General features: G+C 38.6%; 1 protein-coding gene across 7 annotated transcripts in view; it reads right to left on the bottom strand.

Annotated features, from left to right (window-relative positions):
* HDAC9 (histone deacetylase 9) overlaps nucleotides 1–20,759 on the bottom strand; it is a 1,028,404-nt gene that overhangs the window by 952,056 nt on the left and 55,589 nt on the right. For 3 of the 7 annotated variants that reach the window (XM_021102481.1, XM_021102503.1, XM_021102510.1), the window contains exon 1: nucleotides 14,526–15,217. The exons of 1 other annotated variant lie outside the window; for it this stretch is intronic. Coding sequence is in view for 1 of the 6 variants with exons in the window: in XM_021102463.1 (XP_020958122.1) it covers nucleotides 3,933–3,964 (32 nt within the window). In the remaining 5 variants the exon portion in view is untranslated. Of the gene's footprint in view, nucleotides 1–3,932; nucleotides 5,060–13,745; nucleotides 14,482–14,525; nucleotides 15,218–20,759 lie in introns of those variants that run through there. 3 more of the 7 variants (XM_021102484.1, XM_021102463.1, XM_021102483.1) reach the window with 3 other exon arrangements.

Genomic DNA, 20,759 nt, shown 5'->3' with positions numbered 1-20,759 from the left:
AGTGTGAACCCTCTGCAATATGCCATTGAATTTTTCTGTAAATCTAAAACCATTCTTTTTAAAAAAAATTTTTTAATAGAATAAATTTCTCGAAAAAAAGATATTAGAATTTACAGACTAGGTCATTAAATCAGTTATTATAAATCTACTCCATATGTTCAGCAGTTAAATAGAGACATGGAAGATTTTTTAAATATCCAAATCAAATTTCAAGAGATGAAAATTACAATATATGAGATGAAAAACACACTAAACATGATTATTAGTAGTGCACTTAAAGACACAGCAATAAAAACTATCCAAAATGAAGTACACAGATAAAAATGAATTTTTTAAAAAGAGCATCAATAATCCTAATATACATGTAATTGGAGTTCCTGAAAGACAGGAGGGAGAGGAGGGAAACCAAAACAATTAAAGATATGAGGACTATTTTTTTTAATTTGATGGAAATTAACAATCCACACACCCAAGTTCAATAAACCCAAAACATAAGAAACATGAAGAAAGCTTTACCAAGACACACTGTAATCAACTTGTTCAAAACCAATGAAAAAGAGAAAATCCTTAAGGACTTATATATAAGAGGAACAAAAATAAATATGACAGTAAATTCCTCAAAAAAAAATAGGATAACAAACACAGCAGAGCAACATTTTTAATTAAAGTATTAAAAGGAAAAAAGTCAATCTAGAATTCAATATCCAACAAAAATCTTACATTTTTGGAACATGGAAATAAAATGTTTTCAAACATACAAAAGCTGAAAGGATCCATCACCAACAGACATGTGCTAGAAAGAAAGAGTAAAAGAAGCTCTTCAGGGAGAAGGGAGATGATATCAGATGGAAATGTTGTGAAAAAGCATGAAAGGAAATGAAGGAATGAAAGGAAAGAAGAGCATTGACAATGACAACTAAGTAAATACAAAAGATTTGATTACAACTAAGTAAATACGAAAGACTTGTTTTTATCATTATTTAAAAGATTATTTTCAGAGTTCCCGTCTCGGTGCAGTGGTTAACGAATCTGACTATGAACCATGAGATTTCGGGTTTGATCCCTGGCCTTGCTCAGTGGGTTAAGGATCCGGCGTTGCCGTGAGCTGTGGTGTAGGTTGCAGATGCGGCTTGGATCCCACGTTGCTGTGGCTGTGGCGTAGGCCGGTGGCTACAGCTCCAATTAGACCCCTAGCCTGGGAACCTCCATATGCCATGGAAGCGACCCAAGAAACGGCAAAAAGACAAAAAAATAAAATTAAAAAATTAAAAAAATAAAAGATTATTTGCTGTTTAAGGAAAACTGATAAATTAGTGAGGCGTTTATAAGATAGGTAAGAAAAACAAATAAATTTTAATGTGTTTTCAATAGTTACTTGATAATTATAAATTCACACAAGAATATTTCAGAGCTACTATTCTAGAGAAATTAAAATTGTAGCTATTATTCTGAAATCCCACTCCATTTGGCCTACACTTTCCCATTTGGCTTGAGTAGTCTTAGCATTATGCTATGGAAAATATAATTTAAGTTGAACTTATTACATTTGTTTTCATAAAGGAAAAAGTAATAAGTAACTCAAAAAGGGTGTCCTTGTTGGTAAGCAAATTATCTCACAAGGTTTGGCAATGGCTTTTGCTGAACTTTATAAGTAAAACCAAACAACTATTGTTTCACTAAAAAGCTAAACTCATCAAATATTTATTTTAATGTAGGTAACTTTTAAAAATTGGGTCAAACGGAGAAGTAGGAAATAAAAAAATCCTATTTATAGCACAAGGCATTGAAGAATGCTCCCTTTATTGCCCCCCAATCAGCCCAAAATGAGCAATTAGCATAATATATATCATTAGGGCTTTTAGGAGAATGTTTATCAGGAAGGTTAGGGGAAGAAGATGATAAAGCAGTTCTCGCCATTAACAGGCAGATGAAAGCACTCATAAGACCAAAGCACAGTTGGCAATTCATGAGTCCAAAATTCTAAACATCACTACTGAATTCTTCTCCCGTTTTGTGAAACCTATTCAAAAGCACACCTGTAAGCTCTCTCAATGAGTAGCTCTGTGCTAGCATGAAAGTAGAAGTTTAAAAAAAAAACAAAAAAGGACTACCTTTTTTGTAGTAAGGAGAAAAAAGTAGATTCCAATATGAAAATCTAATATATCTAAATTTGTCCTAGAAAGGTGTTAATTCAGCTGTAACATACAGTTTACAGTCATTTGTGCAAATCTCCGAAAAGAAATTCTGATGTACTAGTCTAGACTAAAAGAATGAACAAAAGTTAAGTCCAATGACAAAGTCTATGCATTCAAATGCTATCCTATAAGACAACTGTTAAACCTCTAGCAAAAAAGAATGAGTGGAAAATTCTAAAGTGTTTCTGCTTCTCAGCAGAATTTATTTCAATTTATTTGAATATTAAGTCTCTATAACCATTACATATTACTAGATTCAGCATTCTCAAAAGAATTAAATGAGATAATATACATGATTATACCCAATACTGGGCTCAATAAATGTGTGATAGATTTTAATCTAAGTCTTGTTCTGGAAGTGCACAAGTGGCATGAAAGATCTTCATTACTTACTGGAAGTAATTCCTGCTGTTCTAAATAGAAAATCCTGTTGCATTTATTTCATACATTTTGATACCAGCTATGAAACTTGTTATGGGGGGATTATGTCTTATGTATGGATTGAGTTATAATATGTTTAAATGCATGTAATGCTCCTTCATTCTTCTCCTATACCAGAAGGGGTAAAAGGACAAGAAAAGCAAGGAAATCAAGAGAAGAGAAGGATTATTTAGAGACATCTTAAGAACACAGTAAATTCAAATTTTGCTCAATTAAAACAGTGGGACTAGCAAACACAGGGAAACCTGGGACATTAAAAAAAAAAAGTGAATGTTAACTTTATCTGGTAAAGTGGCCAGTTTCAGGCTTCTAGACTAATAAGGAAATGATGAAAAACCAAATCAGATGGAAGGATGAGTGAGGAGTAATATGCAATGTTGTTGGTCGCTTGGGAAAAGAATGAAAACAATCTGGTGGAATATACTGCTCTATGTTTTTAAGTGATATAGCTCACTTTACCCATCCATTAACAACAATATCCAATAACAATATAGGATTACAACCAAAAAAAGTAATTGTACTGGAGATATGGACAAATAAGTTTGAGAATGGAAGCATTATATCTGGACCTAGGCTGCCTCCTAGCCACATGATATATACATATACACACACATATACCCACGCACACACACATATACACACACATATCAATGTTTATGCTTTTATATATATATAGCATATATATGTGCTTATGACTAAGTTTAATTTATAAATTAGGCACAGTAAAAGAATATCCAAATTGCCAGCATCACTATTCCTGCACTTTGGGGGCATTATTAAGTAAAATGAGGATTACGTGAACATAAGCACAAAGATGCCAAGACAGTCAGTCTGATAACCAAGACAGCTACTGACAAACAGTGTTGCCACACTGGACAAAGAGATGATTCATATCCCAGGCAGGACAGAGCAGGACAGTAAGAGATTTCATCGCACTGCACACAATGGCGTGCAAACTAAAACTTGTGAACTGTTCATTTCTGGAATTTCCCATTTAATATTTTCAGACCATGGTTGACCACGGTAACTGAAACCACAGAAACTGAAACCATGAATAAGGAGGTACTACTGTATTTTATAACTAATATTAAATAAAAGTAAATTCAGGCTCTCAGCCTCACTTACTACCTTCATTTCAAGTGCTCAAAAGTCACATGTGCCTAGTGGCTATGATATTATAGAACACAGACAAATAATATTTCTCCTGAACAGCACTGACCTATACAGCTATTAGAGAGCCCTTGTCTGTGAAAGATGAAATCTAAAACACACATAGACACAAAGCCAGTTACTTACCCATTCTTTCTTTCAGGAAGTTTACTGAGCATTTCTCATGTGAGAGTCACTGTGCTAGGAGCTAGGAGGTCACAGATTAAAACAGTCCCTCCCTCAAGGAACTCACAAGCACAGTAGGAAATTATGACATGTAAATAAAGAGTTGGTCAATCAGTAAACACTAGTTGGGCACCAACTATAAGAAATGCACTGAGTGCTGTGGAAGGAAAAAAAGCAGTTACTAAGTTATCTCTGCCTTCAAGGGACTTAAAGTCTAATTAATGACACACAACCTATAGTAAGATGTAAAACCTTTTAAGTGGCAATTAATATTTGAGACTATGTACTTCAGACTGAGCTCAATGAGTACAATGTGGAACTATTTCTCCCCTTTTGGATTTTCACTGGAATGATAATCTTAAAAAAAAATACATATATTATTAGTAATGTCTGAACAAACATCTTAAAACTAAATACCACCAATGAATTTTCATTCTGGCATTTGCTCTTGGTGTTCTCAATTATGCATGTGCTAGGTGAAGGCCAAATAACATACAGTTTGCTAAATAAATAGAGCCTGATTACAAAAAAAGGTAAGGATGAATTGAGTCATTATAGAACACATGGTAGCAGAGGCATCCAAAAGTACTTGCACTGTAGTGGATAAAATCATCATGTTCAGAGTGAAGGTGATACATGCATCCTATCTCTGTGTAGTTTCCACACAATCTGTTCCACACTCCTGCAGTCTTTGGGTATGGCTTACACATTTGATTTAGAATTCAATAACTTCACAACGCTAATCTCATCTTTAAGAGAACAAAAAACATTATCAAGTTCTCAGGAGATACTTCATTAAAACTGACACTTGAAGATTATTTAGTTACTGGTAGAGTTTTCATCACGTATGAAATGTGATTACCCTGAAAAAGCAAACAAAGCTTTGAAGTTAATGTTTTAATCTGCTTTTTATTTTTTTAATCTGCTTTTTAAAAGGATGCTTTCTACATGAATATGAAACACAGAAACAGATTAAATAAGAACAGAATCTGTGGCTACATCTTTATACTCTTAAACTCAACACTGGCAATGTAATTTTTCATAACACAGTATCTTTTTTTTTTTTTTTTAGGGCCACACCCGCAGCATATGTTTGCTCCCAGGCTAGGGGTCTAATTGGAACTACAGCCGCTGGCCTATAACACAGCACAGCAATGCCAGATCTGAACCGTGTCTGCAGTCTGCGACCTACACCACAGCTCACAGCAGTGCCGGATCCTTAACCCACTGAACAAGGCTAGAGATTGAACCCACAACCTCATGGTTCCTAGTCGGATTTGTTTCCACCGTGCCATGACGGGAACTCCAACACAGTATCATTTTTAACATAAGCCAATGTTGTTCCTTTTAATTTCTTCAATTTTGTTGTTCACATTAATATTTTCTTATTGGTTCTGGTTTTATAATTTGTGAAATCTATAAATGAAAGGGTTTGTATTTTATTTTATGTTCCTATATACTTAAGTGAAATGTTAAAAGAATAACTTAGATTAACACTGTACAGACCAGCAGTCTTTGCTAAAATCAAACCATTCTTCTTATGGCATTTTATTTAAAGAGGGTGCTCATTAAGAGGACAAACTTCTCTCCTTTCCACCAAGTCATGGGAAACCATGGACCTCTCTCTAGTGGGCCACAGAGGAATTATAAAGAAATCCCAAATACATATATAAATCATTCCATTTACTAAATTTACCACTATATTTCAAAAGTATAAAGATGCTGTTCTGGGCAATTAAAGAAATTCTTTTAAAGATTTCACTCATACAGTAATCTTTTTTTTTTCCTTATGGATTTTCTCAATCAATTAATACTAACATTCAACTTGTAAGCCTGTGTGAACCAGTGCCATAGTTCTAAATTACTGCAAGAATTCAGAGAAGAACAAGATCACAGTGAGGAAGCATGACAAAAGAGGAGGGACTTAATTAAGTTGGGACTAGAGGAAAAGGAAAGCAGAGAAGGTGCAGCTTCTTAAGTAAAACCACAGAGGAGGAAAGTCTGAGTTTGGCTAAGAGATGGCCAGGAGTTCTAGGAGTACTAGCTTCAAAAAATACACTGAAAATGCTAGGCTGATAGAAACTTCTGCTACTGAGTCCTCTTTCAATTGCAAGGATAGAAAATCAATTTATGGATGATTTATTGCTTATATATCATAATTCCAGAAAAATCTGTAGTAGAATGGCCTCAAGAATACTGGGATGCCAGAAATGAAAAACTGAAATGTTCTTAGTATTTGTTCCCTACCCACCATGTGTGCAAACACTTACACACACACACACACACAGGCACGCATGCAAGAACATGCATGCATATCTTTTCTTTACATGTTGATTTATTCTCTTAGGCTGGCTGTTCCCATTATCTAAAATCTAAGCCACTTGCCAGCTCCAAGCTTATGGCTTAATTCCTTAAAGCCATAAGGCAGAGAATGACAAGATTTAAAAAGGTAAAGGTGGAGTTCCCATCATGGCGCAGCGGAAACGAATCCAACTAGGAACCATGAGATTTCAGGTTCAATCCCAGGCCTTGCTCAGTGGGTTAAGGATCTGGTGTTGCCGTGAGCTGTGGTATAGGTCACAGACGTGACTCAGAACTGGTGTTGCTATGGCTCTGGCGTAGGCCGGCAGCTACAGCTCCAATTAGACCCCTAGCCTGGGAACCTCCATATGCCGCCAGTGCGGCCCTAAAAAGACAAAAGAAAAAAAAAAAAGGCAAAAAATATAAAGGTAATAAAAATATACTAGGTCTAGTCCACAAGAGAATCTAGGTGCCACACTAAGGAGTTCTGACTTTTATTAGAGTCAACTCTAGTCTAAGCTAAATTAGTAAATCAAAAACCCATATGAAGAATTAAGTTTATTTCAAAAACTCCTCAGCTATCACTTTGGATGAGGTCATTGTGGTCAATCATAATCAGGCTGAGCGATTCACAATTCCCCTGTTTGAGAACAGTCGTACTCTAGAAAGGCAGATACCTGAGCCCTGATGGGGCCAGTCCAATGTTCTGTATACCTGGCCACAGATGATATACACCTGACCTAACACAATCCAATCAGAGTGTAGTTTGGGATATTCAGTTTAAAATGTTTACAGTTTGACTCAAACCAGGGAAATCTTAGTCTTCCTCAGACCATGCTGGGATATAGGGTACAACTCTGTAAAATTAACAGAACACAGATGCGTCGCACACTGAGCTGGTATTTTGCAGCAGAGCAGCAAGGGGATCTGGGCCAATGATCCCGATCAATGGAATGAGATTCATTTAAAGAAGAGACTTAAAGAAGAGATTTAAGTACATAAAACAGAAGGGGAAAAAAAGTAAAATATCTATGAATAGAATTCAGAGGCACCACAGAGTAGAAAGGGGGACTGAGTAATAGAAGAACAAAGGAGGAATGTCTCAATAGACTTTTCAGGTAGATCAAAACAGTGGTATCTACTGAAAAAGAGATAGAAAGAACCCTCTGGCCAAAAAGGCAATGAGAATTCATAAAGTTTCCTGATTGAATTTAATAGTAGAAATCTACATATAAGAGAGAAAGGAGACACAGATTTCTGCCAAAATGATAAGCAGAAATAAAAATACACAGCCTCCACTCCACACTCTTATTTTCATATGGAAGAGAGACCTATAATGTGTACTTCCTGCTGGGAAAATAAAAGAAGGCATGATACAGCACAGTCTCTCACTCCTCTCTTTAACCTTCATCTTCCAGTATCCAGTTCTCTCAGAAAGAATGAAGTGATTTGAGAGCAATTATAGTGCCGACATTCACTTCAATGGAAAAAAGCAAGTTTTTCTCCAGTAAATTTCACTTACTATTTTGAGTATGGGATGTGTATTTCAAGGTTATACCTTTTGGAGTTCCCACTGTGGCTCAGCAGTAATGAACCCAACTAGTATCCATGAGGATGTGGGTTCAATCCCTGGCCCCGTTCAGTGGGTTAAGGATCCACTGTTGTCATGAGCTGCAATCTAACTCGCAGATGTGGCTTAGATCTAGTGTGGCTGTGACAGGCCAGCCGAAGCTCTGATTCAGCCCCTAGCCTGGGAACTTCCATATGCCACACATGCTGCCCTAAAAAGCGAAGAGCAACAAAAAAAAAAAAAAAGAAAAAAAAAAGAAAGGTTTTGAAATCAGACCTATATTCAAACCCTAGTGCCACTCCTATCTGAATGACCCTTAGCATTAAACCTTTCAAAGTATCCATTTACTTGGGGGGAGGAGGAATGAGTGAGGGGAAGTGGAAATAGGGAAACTTGAACTCACTCAGTTGCCAGAGATGAGATGCACGAGTTATATAAAATCATTCCCGCAAAGGGCTTGGAGCATGCGCTATGCTCAATAGGCCCCAATGCCCATATACAAGGCCCCATAGTCATTGGGCCACCAGTTATTTGGCCACAGACATATAGTGGATCTGAGATGGTCTCCGGCTCGGTTCCCTCCTGCAGATACTCAGAAGCCACATTGTGGGACTCCAAATCACAAGGTTGGTTCCCTGTTATGATTGGGGGGCCCAGTCTCTTAAAAAATCTTTCACATATGTGGAGTTCCCATCATGATGCAGGGAAACAAATACAACTGGAAACCATAAGGTTGCAAGTTCGATTCCTTGGCCTCGCTCAATGGTTAAGGATCCGGTGTTGCAGTGAGCTGTGGTGTAGGCCACAGATGCGGCTTGGATCTGATGATGTTTTATCTGTGGTGTAAGCCGGTGGCCATAGCTGTGATTGGACCCCTGGTCTGGAAACCTCCAGAAGCCAGGAGTGTGGCCCTAAAAAGCAAAAAAAAAAAAAATCTTTCATATGTGGAATGTATTAGAGACTAAAATGAGGTCAATTCTTAGACTTACATACACATTAGTCATTCATCTTTTTAAAGCTTCGCTTCGTTATCACTGTAATTCTTAAATGGGGCCTCATCATCACCATTCTCATAAATCCTAGAAAATTTTTCTAAGGAGGTGCACAACCCTAGCTACTCTCCAATTCAATTCTACCTCCAGGTGGTCATCATGTCTCCATGGTGGAAAACTTCAACATTTCATTAAACAATCATCTGCTCATATTTTTTCTCCTTCCTTCCTTTGCAGTGAAGAATGCATCATTCTTTTTGGTCATGAACAACTGAACCGCACTGTTAGTTATGTGGAATCCTCTCTCTTATGAAAGAACCCACCTTCCACTAAGGAGCTGGTTTACCATCAGTGACAGCAATACTATCTCACAGAATCAGTTCTGCAGAGTGATTCTGAGCATTGTTCTGATGGAGTGGCTTCTAAGCCAGGTCTGCCGTCTATCCCAGAGACTGTACGAACCAGTCAATATGGCTGACACAATGCTAAGGTGACTTCCAATGAGTCACGTCCTTGTATGGTCCCCTCCTCTTAACCTTAGGTAGAATATGTGACTTTCTTCTAACCAAGAGAGTATTGCAGAAGTGACGGATGTCACTCCCTTGATTAGATTGTTATCTGACAAAAGTGACATCATGGCACTCCCTTAGATCATACTTGAGCAAGAGACTCTTCCTTGCTGGCTTTGATAAGTAAGCTGCCATGTTGTAAAAGGGTCACTCATGCCTGTGAGAGGGTCACATGGCAAAGAAAGTGGTCACTGGCTGATAGCCAGCAAGAATATAAAGACCTCAGCAAGAATATAAAGACCTCAGTCCTACAACCATAGTGAGGTAAATTCTGCCAACAATCTAAGGAAGTTTGGAAGCAGATATTTTCACAGTGAGCCTATGCTAACACTGTGGCACTGACCAACACCTAGTGAAATCCTCAAATAGAGGATATAGTTGAGCCATGTGTGAACTTCTGAGCAATGACACCGAGACCATAAACGTGTGTTTTTCAAGCTGTTAAATTTGTGCTATTGTGTTACAAAACAAGAGAAAACAAATTGAGTCACTATCCTCTAATAAGTTCATTTAATGCTTAAATTAACTACAGTTAGTTTCAGTGATTTGCTACCAAATATCTTCAGTGACATCTGAGGGATTCAAATCTTATTTTTTCTTTAGTGGCCATTTTAAATTCTACTCATCACTGTCACATTCATACTAGACTAGTTCACACTCATCTCATCACAGATTCTATAGAAATGGTAAGAAAGTACCATTTCCAGCAACCTCAACTCTTCTCCATCCCACCAGCAGCATGCTATCTTCCCTCTGGTACATCAGGGAATATAAAAAATGAGAATTTTCCTCTCTTTGGGGCTCTAAATAGAATTTGTAATAGTAAATAGCAAACCACATTTGAATAATCATGTTTTTCAACATTTCACATTTAAAAATGATTTGGATGAGCTACTATAAACCATACATTTAGAGAAAAGAACAGTATGTATATATATAAATGCATGTGTGTATATATATATGTGCGTGTAAATGCATATATATATATATATATATATGTACATTTTAACCTAATAGAGAGCTCCTGGTAACATCTGCTTATTCAAAACTGCTGAAAGTATTTTCATCAAATACATGTGACTTTGAAAAAGTTGACATATTACTATTTTCTTTAAAATTACAATGGCTTCTCCTACATCCTAGATAAAGTATTCCACTTTGAATCTAATAATCCAATATCAACAGTCTATCAACTTGGCTCTCAGAAACATGTGAACAAATACTCTAAAAAATCCTGGCAAATTTTAAGGCGAGGGGATTTGGGAGGAAGAAGACAGTCATAAAAGTACCCTCTCTACAGAAAAACAGTTGTAATCCTTTTTCTTTCATTTTGAGTCTGGTTTATCAAGGTAAGAGGTCTACACGGAATGAAATGACTAGATAAATGCAAAACTCTGTTCACTTTGATTTCCATAAATTTAGCTCAAAAGAAAGTGGATGTCCTGACACTCAGAAGGACGTGATCCCTAATTGACATAAGCTGCCTCTAGAGGGAGCAGTCCATTACTGTCTTCTGTCAATACTATCTTCAAAAATCAGGTTCTGAGTTTTCTCACCAGTGAGCCTGATGATCCTCAAGCTTGACAACTATTCTGATAAACCTCAAGGAAACTTTAGGGAATTCCTGCTTTGCTCAGTGGTTAAGAACACAACTAGCACTAGGAGGGTGCAGGTTCAATCCCTGGCCTTGCTCAGTGGGTTAAGGATCAGGGGTTGCTGTGGCACTAGCATAGGCTGGCAGCTGCAGCTCCAATTCGACCCCTAGCCTGGGAACTTCCATATGCCATATGTGCAACCCTAAAAAGAGGGCGGGGGAAGCAGCTTTGACCAATAAAAGGTCAGTATGTGGTTGATAAGGTGCAGCCAGTGGGGCAAAGGGATGTGTGGGATACAGACTGACTGCAGAGTGGCTGCTCCTCATAGGTGGGTATGATTGATTGAACACTAGCTATTGGAATCAAGGCTCTCCCCCATCAGCAGGCAATAGTAAGGGTCCTTTCCCTTAGGACTACATTGACTGGCATAAAATCTGAATTGCACATCTACAAATTTCAGTATTTTTAAAACTAAGGAATATATTAATTTATGAAAATGTCATAACATAGACATGGGAGCAGCTTGCCATTGTGAATAGGACACAGGAAATATAGATGTTATTCTCAGCTTCACACTGATTCACTAGTGTGTAATTCTGGGTCTATCAGTGTACTGCTGTCTCCTTCTGAAAATGAAAATGGTATGTCTTCCTACCCATCTCTCAGGTGTTTTGAAGAATCACAGAGAAAGGCAAGAGCTCTAATAACAAGCTAGAAAACAATGGTATGTATCTGTGGATAGGTGCAATAAAAATTAAGTATGATGTCTTTGATGAAAGGAAAGGGTTTGAAATGATAAAAGCCCCCACCAACTTAAACATTCATATAAATTACATTTTTAAAAAAATCTATTGAAGCAAAAATAAAAAAGCCATATTTGGATGTAATAGCAAAAAAATAGCCATAACTACAATATTTCACTAATGAGAAGGTACAGATGCTGCATACAGAAGGATTTTATGATGTCCATATGCTTCTCAAATCACTCTCCTTGTTAGCTACTTCTCCATATCTCTATTTAAGAATAACCTACACCTACCCCACCAAGCGGGTATAAATTACAGTATAATATGTTGTAATATTTAAACAAATTCAAAATAGAAATAACTCTAATAAAAAGAAATGAAAGCTATATAATACTAATACAACTTTCGATGCATATATTTACAAATCTGAACTATGTATATCATTTAAACTAGTTAATTTAAAAGGTTATCTGGTCAGCTGGCTTAACGATTTAAAACTCCTTAAAACCCAAATATAACCCAAATATATACAATAAATATTTACATTTAATTGCAGTAACTTCGTAAAGCAACTCTGTCTACTATAATAACGGGCATAATAATGGGCATAAAACAGTCCTAACAGTCTGTGACAATATATAAAATTACCTTTTTAATTTCAGAAGAGTTAATATCTTTACACAAGATAGCAATTTAATTTGCCACTCTTTAGCCAAAGTGTGTCTGGTCTGATTTTCCAATAAAGGCCAGCCCAATAGGCTGAATCAATTACAGGAGAGAAACAGGAAGACTGAGGGAAAAAAAAAAAAAAAAAAAGAACAAAAAAACCACCTACTTCCTAATTATAAACTGGTACTTAATTTAAAACTCCTTACTTCCTTCTGCACAAACTTATGTGCATCTAATCATGTCCATTCTTTAGCGAAAATGATTAATTCAGGAGAAGAGCTGGGAAAGCATTTTTCCCTTTAACTGGCATGCTGACAACAAAGGTCAGAAACAGGGCTCCTACCCTACATGCACCTGTTTGTGTCTGAAACATATATGAAAACATTCACTTTCTCCCACACAGAAAATGACATATCCCAAGAAAATGCCTTTCTCCTTGAGAGTTGCCTCATTCAAACAAAATGGATGAAAATGACTTACAAGAAAGTTTTAGAACTGACAAAATTATTTGCTCTTTTGAATATATAACATTTCTACTGAGCATTTTAAATACACAAGCTTTCCAGAAGGCATGTCAGTGATTTGGTGTTTGGGTAATTAAATTGGTCCGAACTTCAACAGTGGTTTAAAAGGAAAAGAAGGGCTAATTATCGGTGGTAAAATGTAAATATATAAAACAACAAATTTTCTGTCACAATAAATCCCACAATAAACACCCAAGGTACCATGGCATAGTTCAAAACATACCCTTTCCAAACAATATTTTTAATTGTCCTCATTTACTAGCTGCAACTTATTCTGTGCTGCTATTAATTACAGGATTAAAAAGATTTTTACAGCATCAGAAAATAACATCCAGACCTTTTCTAATGTCAAATGACTTTTTTTCAAATAATTTAGTTTTCCTTTAATACAGATTCTCTACTTTTTCCCTTTTCCCAGATTTCAATAATGCCTGCAAAATGTGAAAACATGACTGTACTCCAAATACCTGTAATTCCTAAATCCTGCCCTTTGTGAGAAATCTCAGCACACCAAGAGCATTTAGTTGTATAAGCATTGTTATACTACTTGGGGAGAAAAAAATTAACTCTTCATTTTCTTTTCTAAAGTTAAACTTTTTAAACCCTTCTTACCCTGACTCCCACATTTTACATATACACACGCAAGACACGCGAATAATGATATTTACGCAGACATCCCATTTCTCACAGATTTCAAAATGCTATCGTTCCTTAATCTAAAACTTCCTTTTAGGAGATTACGCACACCTCCCTGGCAGGGACAACACGCGCGACAGATCTTCTTGAAATGAGAGCAGAGGAGACTCACTAGAACATTTCCAGTTCCAGAGCCCAGGAGCCGCGTCCTCAGCTCCCCGCCGCAGCCTCCTCTCCTCTCAGCCTCGGTCCGGCTCCAACCACACCACTGCCGCCCAGGCCTCTGACCCTGCACCTCTCACTGCGGACCAGGGGGCGACCGCTTCAAAGCCAAACAGAAGCCGCCTGGTAGGCACTCAAGTAACGCCCCCGTCCTCTGCTCCCTCTGGTCCCCGCAGTGACAGCCTAGGTTGGTGTTTAATTAATCAGTTTACTCCAAGAAGTTTACGATTCATCACTCCACTAGCCAAGGATCTGCTTTATCTCCCATCCCCCAGGCTCCGGAACTTTTCTTAAAACCCAGAATTCTGATGTACGGACTTGGAACTCAAGTCCCCCACGAAACCTCACAGGTACCCCCACTAAATATTTCTCCCCTCAAGCAACACGTTGGCAGTACAAACTTTTCATTCATAACTCGGCTCCAACATCAACGGGGGCGCGGGGGGGGGGGCCTGTCATGCTGTCGACCCCTTGTCTCACTAGCCTAGCAGATGTCAGAGTCTGCACCACAAAGATCACCTGGCCCCGAACTTACGACAATGGCCCCCTTAAACCTCCCACCTCTGGGCAGCAAGAGGCCAGGCAAGCTGTGTCGGGGTCCTGACTGGGATGCTGTGAACCTGGGGAGCCCGAGCAGGTAATACACCGGCGCACACGGAGGAGGCTTGGCCCCCAGTTCCCCCGGCTTTCCCCGGGTACCAGCCGTGGACCCGGCTGTAGTGCCACTCACCTCCGTCCGCTCCCGCCGAGGCTGTCGCGCCCTCCTTCGCCCCGCGCCGAGGACCCCCTAACTTCGCCCCCTTCTCCAAACAGCCATCTTTCACGGAGAAGAGAATGGTGAGGCAGAAGCAGAGGGGGAATTGAAAGTTGATTCGGGGACCTCCGCTGCTCTGCCAGCAGGGACTTGCCAGCCGCGGTAGGCGCCTGAAGAGAAGACCGCGGCGAGGACGGCGGGCGCGGCGGGGCAGGCTGGGTGCGCGCTACGCTATGTGCGGGACGCGCCGCCGCCGCCTCCGCGGCCGCCGCACGGGAGGGGGAACTCGGGAGGGCGGCCGAGTGGCTGCGAGCTGCGAGCTGAGCCCCTGGCGGCGCGCTGAGGATTTGCTAAAAATAGCTCCTCTTTGGGAGGGGGTGGAGGATGGAGGTGGGAGAGACACAGAAGCAGGGCCCGGAGCCCCGGCGCGGCGGAGGCTGGGCGGGGCCGGGTGGGAAGGGAGGCAGGACCCGCGGCGGGAACGCGGACCAGGCTCCGGAGAGCCCCAGGCCCGGGAGGGGAGGGCCGAGGGGTGGGGGGACACCTGGGCGCGCGGCCAAGGATGTGCGTGGGGTAGGAGGACCCAGAGAGCGGCCTGCGGTGTAGCGGAGGGGAGCTAGGGCTGGACCAGCGATCGTTCCCGGGCGGGCACCAGAAATGACTTGGGATTTCTGAAGCAAAGCACGCCCACGCGAGGCGCAAGGTGCTGGCCCGCCCGCCCGGGCTCAGCTTCTCCTGGCGAGGCCCTCGAGGGCCCAGGAGGAAGACCGTGCCGGGAGGGAGCCGGCTACTCAGGTGCGCGCCACCCAGCGCCAGGGCTCCAGGGCTCCTCGACTTCTTTTTGAGGGAAGGGAGGCTTGTGGGTTGGTACCTGGAGCGTTCCCACTGCTGCTTGGAGTTGAAAGAATCATTCGAGGGAATTTTCTTTTTGAGGTTTTAACGACAAAATGGGAAACGCGAGGAAATATGGTGACTGCTATTGGGAACATAAATTAGGTTTGTCATGTTTTAAGGCTGAACAGAGAGCACCATCCACTCTGAAACCAACTCTGAGAGAAGGCATGTTGAATTAGTAAGTTCAAGAATTGATGATGTGACCCCCTTCAGTGTAGTATTTTCAATTTGTGGACTTTATTTTTAACTTGTATAATTTAGTACATACCTATCACTAATACCTATGGAATCCTTTATAAAGCATAGAACACTGATTAGATGTTTTTAAAAATATAATCCTAAACATACTTATTTCATGCCAACATGTGATCACTAGAAGTGGCTATATTAATAATGTATGTACCCCGTGTCTAATTTGACCTTCACATGAAATAAAGCTAGTGTCTCTATATGTGCATTTATGTTATAATCAGTGTCCATCTAAAACACAGCTGGCTGGTGGATGATATGGATGCAGGGAACAAGAGAGACCTAACCCAGTGCCATCATTTTCAGAGGGGGGAACATGGATCCAGAGGAGTGATGTGATTTGACCAAGGTCTCTCAGTTAGTGGCAGAGTTCAGTGTAACCCTAGGATTAAAACAAAACTATCAATGTCATAAGACCAGGATAACTCTTGATAAAGTTAGTGGTATGGTGCCTGTAATTTAACTTAAAATATTCTGCGTTAGCACTATTTATAATAGCCAATACTTAGAAGCAACCTAAATGTCCATCAACAGAGGAATGGATAAAGATGTGGTACATATAAATGATGGAATATTACTCAGCCATAAAAATGAAGGAAATAATGCCATTTGCAGCAACATGAATGGATTTGAGATTATCATACTAAGTGGAGTAAGAAAAACAAGAGAAATATATAATATTGCTTATATGTGGAACCTAAAAAAATGATACAAATGAACTTAGACCAGAAATAGACCTGCAGGAATAGAAAACAAACTTATGGTTACCAAAGGGGAAAGGTGGTGGGGAAGAAATAAATTAGGAATTTGAGGTTAACATATACACACTACTACAAATAAAATAGCCAACAAAGACCTGTATAGCAGAGGGAACTATATTCAATATTTTGTACTAACCTATAAGGGAAAAGAATCTGAAAAAAATTATATATATATATATATATATATATATATATATATATATATATAATTGAATCACTTGAACCACTTTGCTATACACCTGAAACTAACACAACATTGTAAATGAACTATATGTCAATAAAAAATATTTCAGCATTCATTGTAAAATGAAGGCATGTTATGGTTAGATTTAACCCTCACTTTAGTCTAGTCAAAAATTTATACTCCAAGCATGGTCAGCTACCTTTAGTAAAAAAAAAAAAAGTGACACTCCTAAGGCCTAAGGCCCTTGGTGCTACAAGCTTCATCTGGCCTAACTTTCTGTCTATACTAGGGATTCTATTCATACCATGAAGAATCTTAGTAAAGTACTCTCAGTGGTGAAATCTGTTGTGTTGACTAAAATATTTTAGAGAAAGTCTTATATTAACTAGCTAGAATCAGGTGTAAACATCTAGCAACCTTTCGCCCTTTACCTTCCAAAATGGAGCCCTTTCTGAAATAGTCCAATGTCCAGCCTTTTTTTAATTTTTTTTAGTGATGTTTATATTGGCCTACTACTTACTCAAATGGAAACAATTTTCCCTCTATTTTCTCTCAATAAAAGTTTCATGTGATAGATTGCTGGAACTTCACTAGATATTTATATAATAAAGATGTATATGGCTGAACTGAACTTGTTTTCACCTTTTCTGAAGGTGGTATAGGGCATAGCTAAGCTTCACTTATCTCCAATCATTTATGTCTACTTCATCTAGGTCATAAGCAACAAGAAGGTGAATTCCTCATTATTCTCTCAGATATTTGAATGCAGACTTGGAGCAAGGTGCTACTGAAGATTCAAATAATTTAAAGGTATGGTTTAATAGAAAAGACTTTAGTTTCTCTTAAAAGTCCTGATGGCACTTCCATAAGTCTCTGTTCCAATCTAAACTACAGCATTCATGACACTGTGTTATCTTTTTTTTTTCTGGTTTTACTCTCTCCTCAACTGAGCAGCAGGAAAATACAGATAATTTCTTCACATGTTTTGTAGTTAAAAAAAGGGGGGGGGGCTATATTTTAGAACAGTTTTAGTTTCACAGAGAAATTGAGAAGATAGTAACAGAACATTCCCATGTATTTTCCCACATTTACACTTAATTTTCCATTATTAACATATTACATTAGTATTGTATACTTGTACAATTAGGAAACTAATGTTAATGCATTAATTGAAGTCCATAGTTTATTCATATTTCCTTAGTTTTTATCTAATGTCCTTTTTCTGTTTCAGGATACCATGGGAGGATCCTTATATTTAATGATCATGTCTTCTTAGGCTCCCCTTGGCTATAACAGTTTCTCAGGCGTTCCCTGTTTTTCTGGACCATGACAGTTTTCAGAGGTAATGATAAGGTATACTGTAGGACATCCAACTTTTGTAATTTGCTTGACATTTTTCTCACGATGAGACTAGGTTTATGGGCTTGGGGAGGAAGATCATAAAGTGCCTTTTCTACACACTATATAAATGGGACATACTAGCAACATGATTTATCACTGTTGATGGTGTTTGCTAGGTTTCCCCACTGTAAATTTACCCTTTTTCTCCCCCTTTCCATACTATACACTTTAGAAGGAAATCACTATGTACAGCCACACATATGAAGTGGTGAGTTAGTCCTGCTTCCTTTAGGGAAGAGTCTCTACATAATTTGGGGGGAATTCTTATGCATTCATATATACTTTCTTCTCCAGGGATTAGCATAATACCCTCAACACTATAGGCTATTATGGACTGCAAGACGAGGTTTAAACAAAAATTGTCCTCTGAGGAAATGGATAATAGGAATTCCTTTTTGGTGCAGTGGGTTAAGGACCTGGTATTGTCAATGCAGCAGCTTGGGTTGCTATTGTGGCACAAATTCGATCCCTGGCCCAGGAACTTCCACATGCCACAGGTATGGCCAAAAAAAAAAAAAAAAAAAGAAAGAAAGAAAGAAAGAAAGGAAATGTTGCTGTACAGTGGGAAAATAATAATAAAAAAAAAAAGAAAGAAAGGAAATGTAAAATGGTCTCTGCATTTTAGCAGAAAAAATGCATTATGTTAAATCTCCATTTGTTTAATGTTAACTTAAGCATAAAAGAGAAGATAAATAAGGTGTTGTGGTGATGATGGTACATGTTTTGTAATTTTCTTTATAGAAAAAAGTACTGCATAGCTCTATTATTATTTAAAATGATTGTAGCACCCTCCAGAGGACTAGACTTCCCACTCCATTTATTAGTCATATGACTTATTTTGACGAATGAAATGTTAGCAGAAGTGACTTGTGGCACTCTCAAGTGGAATCTTGAACAGGCTTCCTGTCATTCTTCTATTTCCCTTTGCCTTCAACTACTAGATCAGCATTTTTCCAGTTAACTACAGCCCCTTCCAGAAATGAAGGCCACACAGAGCCCTCTACCAAATCACAGAGAACATAAACACGAGCAAGAAATAAACCACTGAGATTTGGGGGTTTGTTGTGACCACACCTTCACCTAATCTATCCAGTCTGATTGCAAAGTCCTTTCTGCATTCCTAAAATTGGACTTACCAAGTGCTTGATTCAATTCTCTCAGTGATAGCCTTTGTAGTACAGCTTTTTAGAACATGTTTGTGTTTTGTTATGACACAAATGTTTACAAATGGTGTTCCATTATGTTTATAAATAAATTTGTCTTGTGAATAAAAAAACTCATCCTTTAGTCATAACACAGTCTACAAAATTAACTGAACACCCACTATGTGCAAACCCTGTAAATTTTTTATGAATACTAATTTTAGAGTGATGCCATTTTAAAAGTAAAGATATCTTATTTTTTAAACATTTTAAGGAGTTCCCGTCATGGTGCAGCAGAAATGAATCCGACTAGGAACCATGAGGTTACGGGTTTGATCCCTGGCCTCACTCAGTGGGTTAAGGATCTGATGTTGCCATGAGCTGTGGTGTAGGGTCACAGACGTGGCTTGGATCCTGCATTGCTGTGGCTGTGGCATAGGCTGGCAGCTGTAGCTCCAATTCAGTCCCTAGCCTGGGAACTTCCATATGCCACAGGTGTGGTCCTAAAAAGCAAAATTAATTAATTAATTTTTAAAAATTTTAAATATTTTATTGAAGTAGAGTTGATTTACAATGTATTAATATCTGCCATAGAGCAAAATGGTTCAGTTAGACATATACATACATTCTTTTTTATATTCTTTTCCATTATGGTTTATCACAAGATACTGAACATAGTTCCCTGCGCTATACAGTAGGACTTTGTTGTTTATCTGTTCTATATATACTAGTTTGCATCTTCTAACCCCAAAATCCCAATCCATTCCTCCCTCAGCTCCCTCTTCCTTGGCATCCACAAATCTGTTCTTTATGTCTGTGAATCTGTTTCTGTTTCATAGATAGGTTCATTTGTCATATTTTAGATTCCACACAGAAGTGATATCATATGGAATTTGTCTTTCTCTGACTTACCTCACCTAATATGAGAAGCTCTAGGTTCATCCATGTTGTTGCAAATGGCATTATTTCCTTATTTTTATGATTGAGTAATATTCCATTGTATATCTATACCACATCTTCTTTATCCATTCATCTATTGATGGAGATTTAGGTTGTTTCCATGTCTTGTTGCTGTGAACACAGAGGTGCATGTAAAAGACACAATATCTCGAAATAATAAAGACATTTAGCTAGAATGATATACCAGGTGTGGATTTTACTATGACGCTAATGAGGCTTAGGCTTCAGAGACCCTTATTTCACAGATGCCTTCTAAGTCCCTGTATTCATAATTAAGTAATATTTTACTTAACAGGGCCCCAAATACATATACTCCTGAGGCACCACCAAATCTAGCTCTTTCTTTGTATACTACCAAATATGAAAGGATGGAAAAAAAGTTATAGGAACAACAGGTACATTGCCACTTATGCATCTGACCCCCTAGAAAGGGTTCCATGCTGAGTGGCCCTGAAGATTGGGTTCCCCAAGTCAGCATGTGCTGTCGATTATAAGAGGATATATTCAGCCTCAGGCAGAGGTACTTGAACTCAGAAATTACCCAACCTGCAAGGCCAATCATTCCCACCATAACATTTTCCTATCATGTGGCTTTCATTTTGTTTGTAACCCCAAAATA

Source organism: Sus scrofa, chromosome 9 (genome assembly GCF_000003025.6).
Source record: "Sus scrofa isolate TJ Tabasco breed Duroc chromosome 9, Sscrofa11.1, whole genome shotgun sequence".
In the NCBI taxonomy this organism is placed as follows: Eukaryota; Metazoa; Chordata; class Mammalia; order Artiodactyla; family Suidae; genus Sus; species Sus scrofa.
The sequence above is the reverse complement of the archived record's forward strand: the minus strand, read 5'-3'. Positions and strand labels throughout refer to the sequence as shown.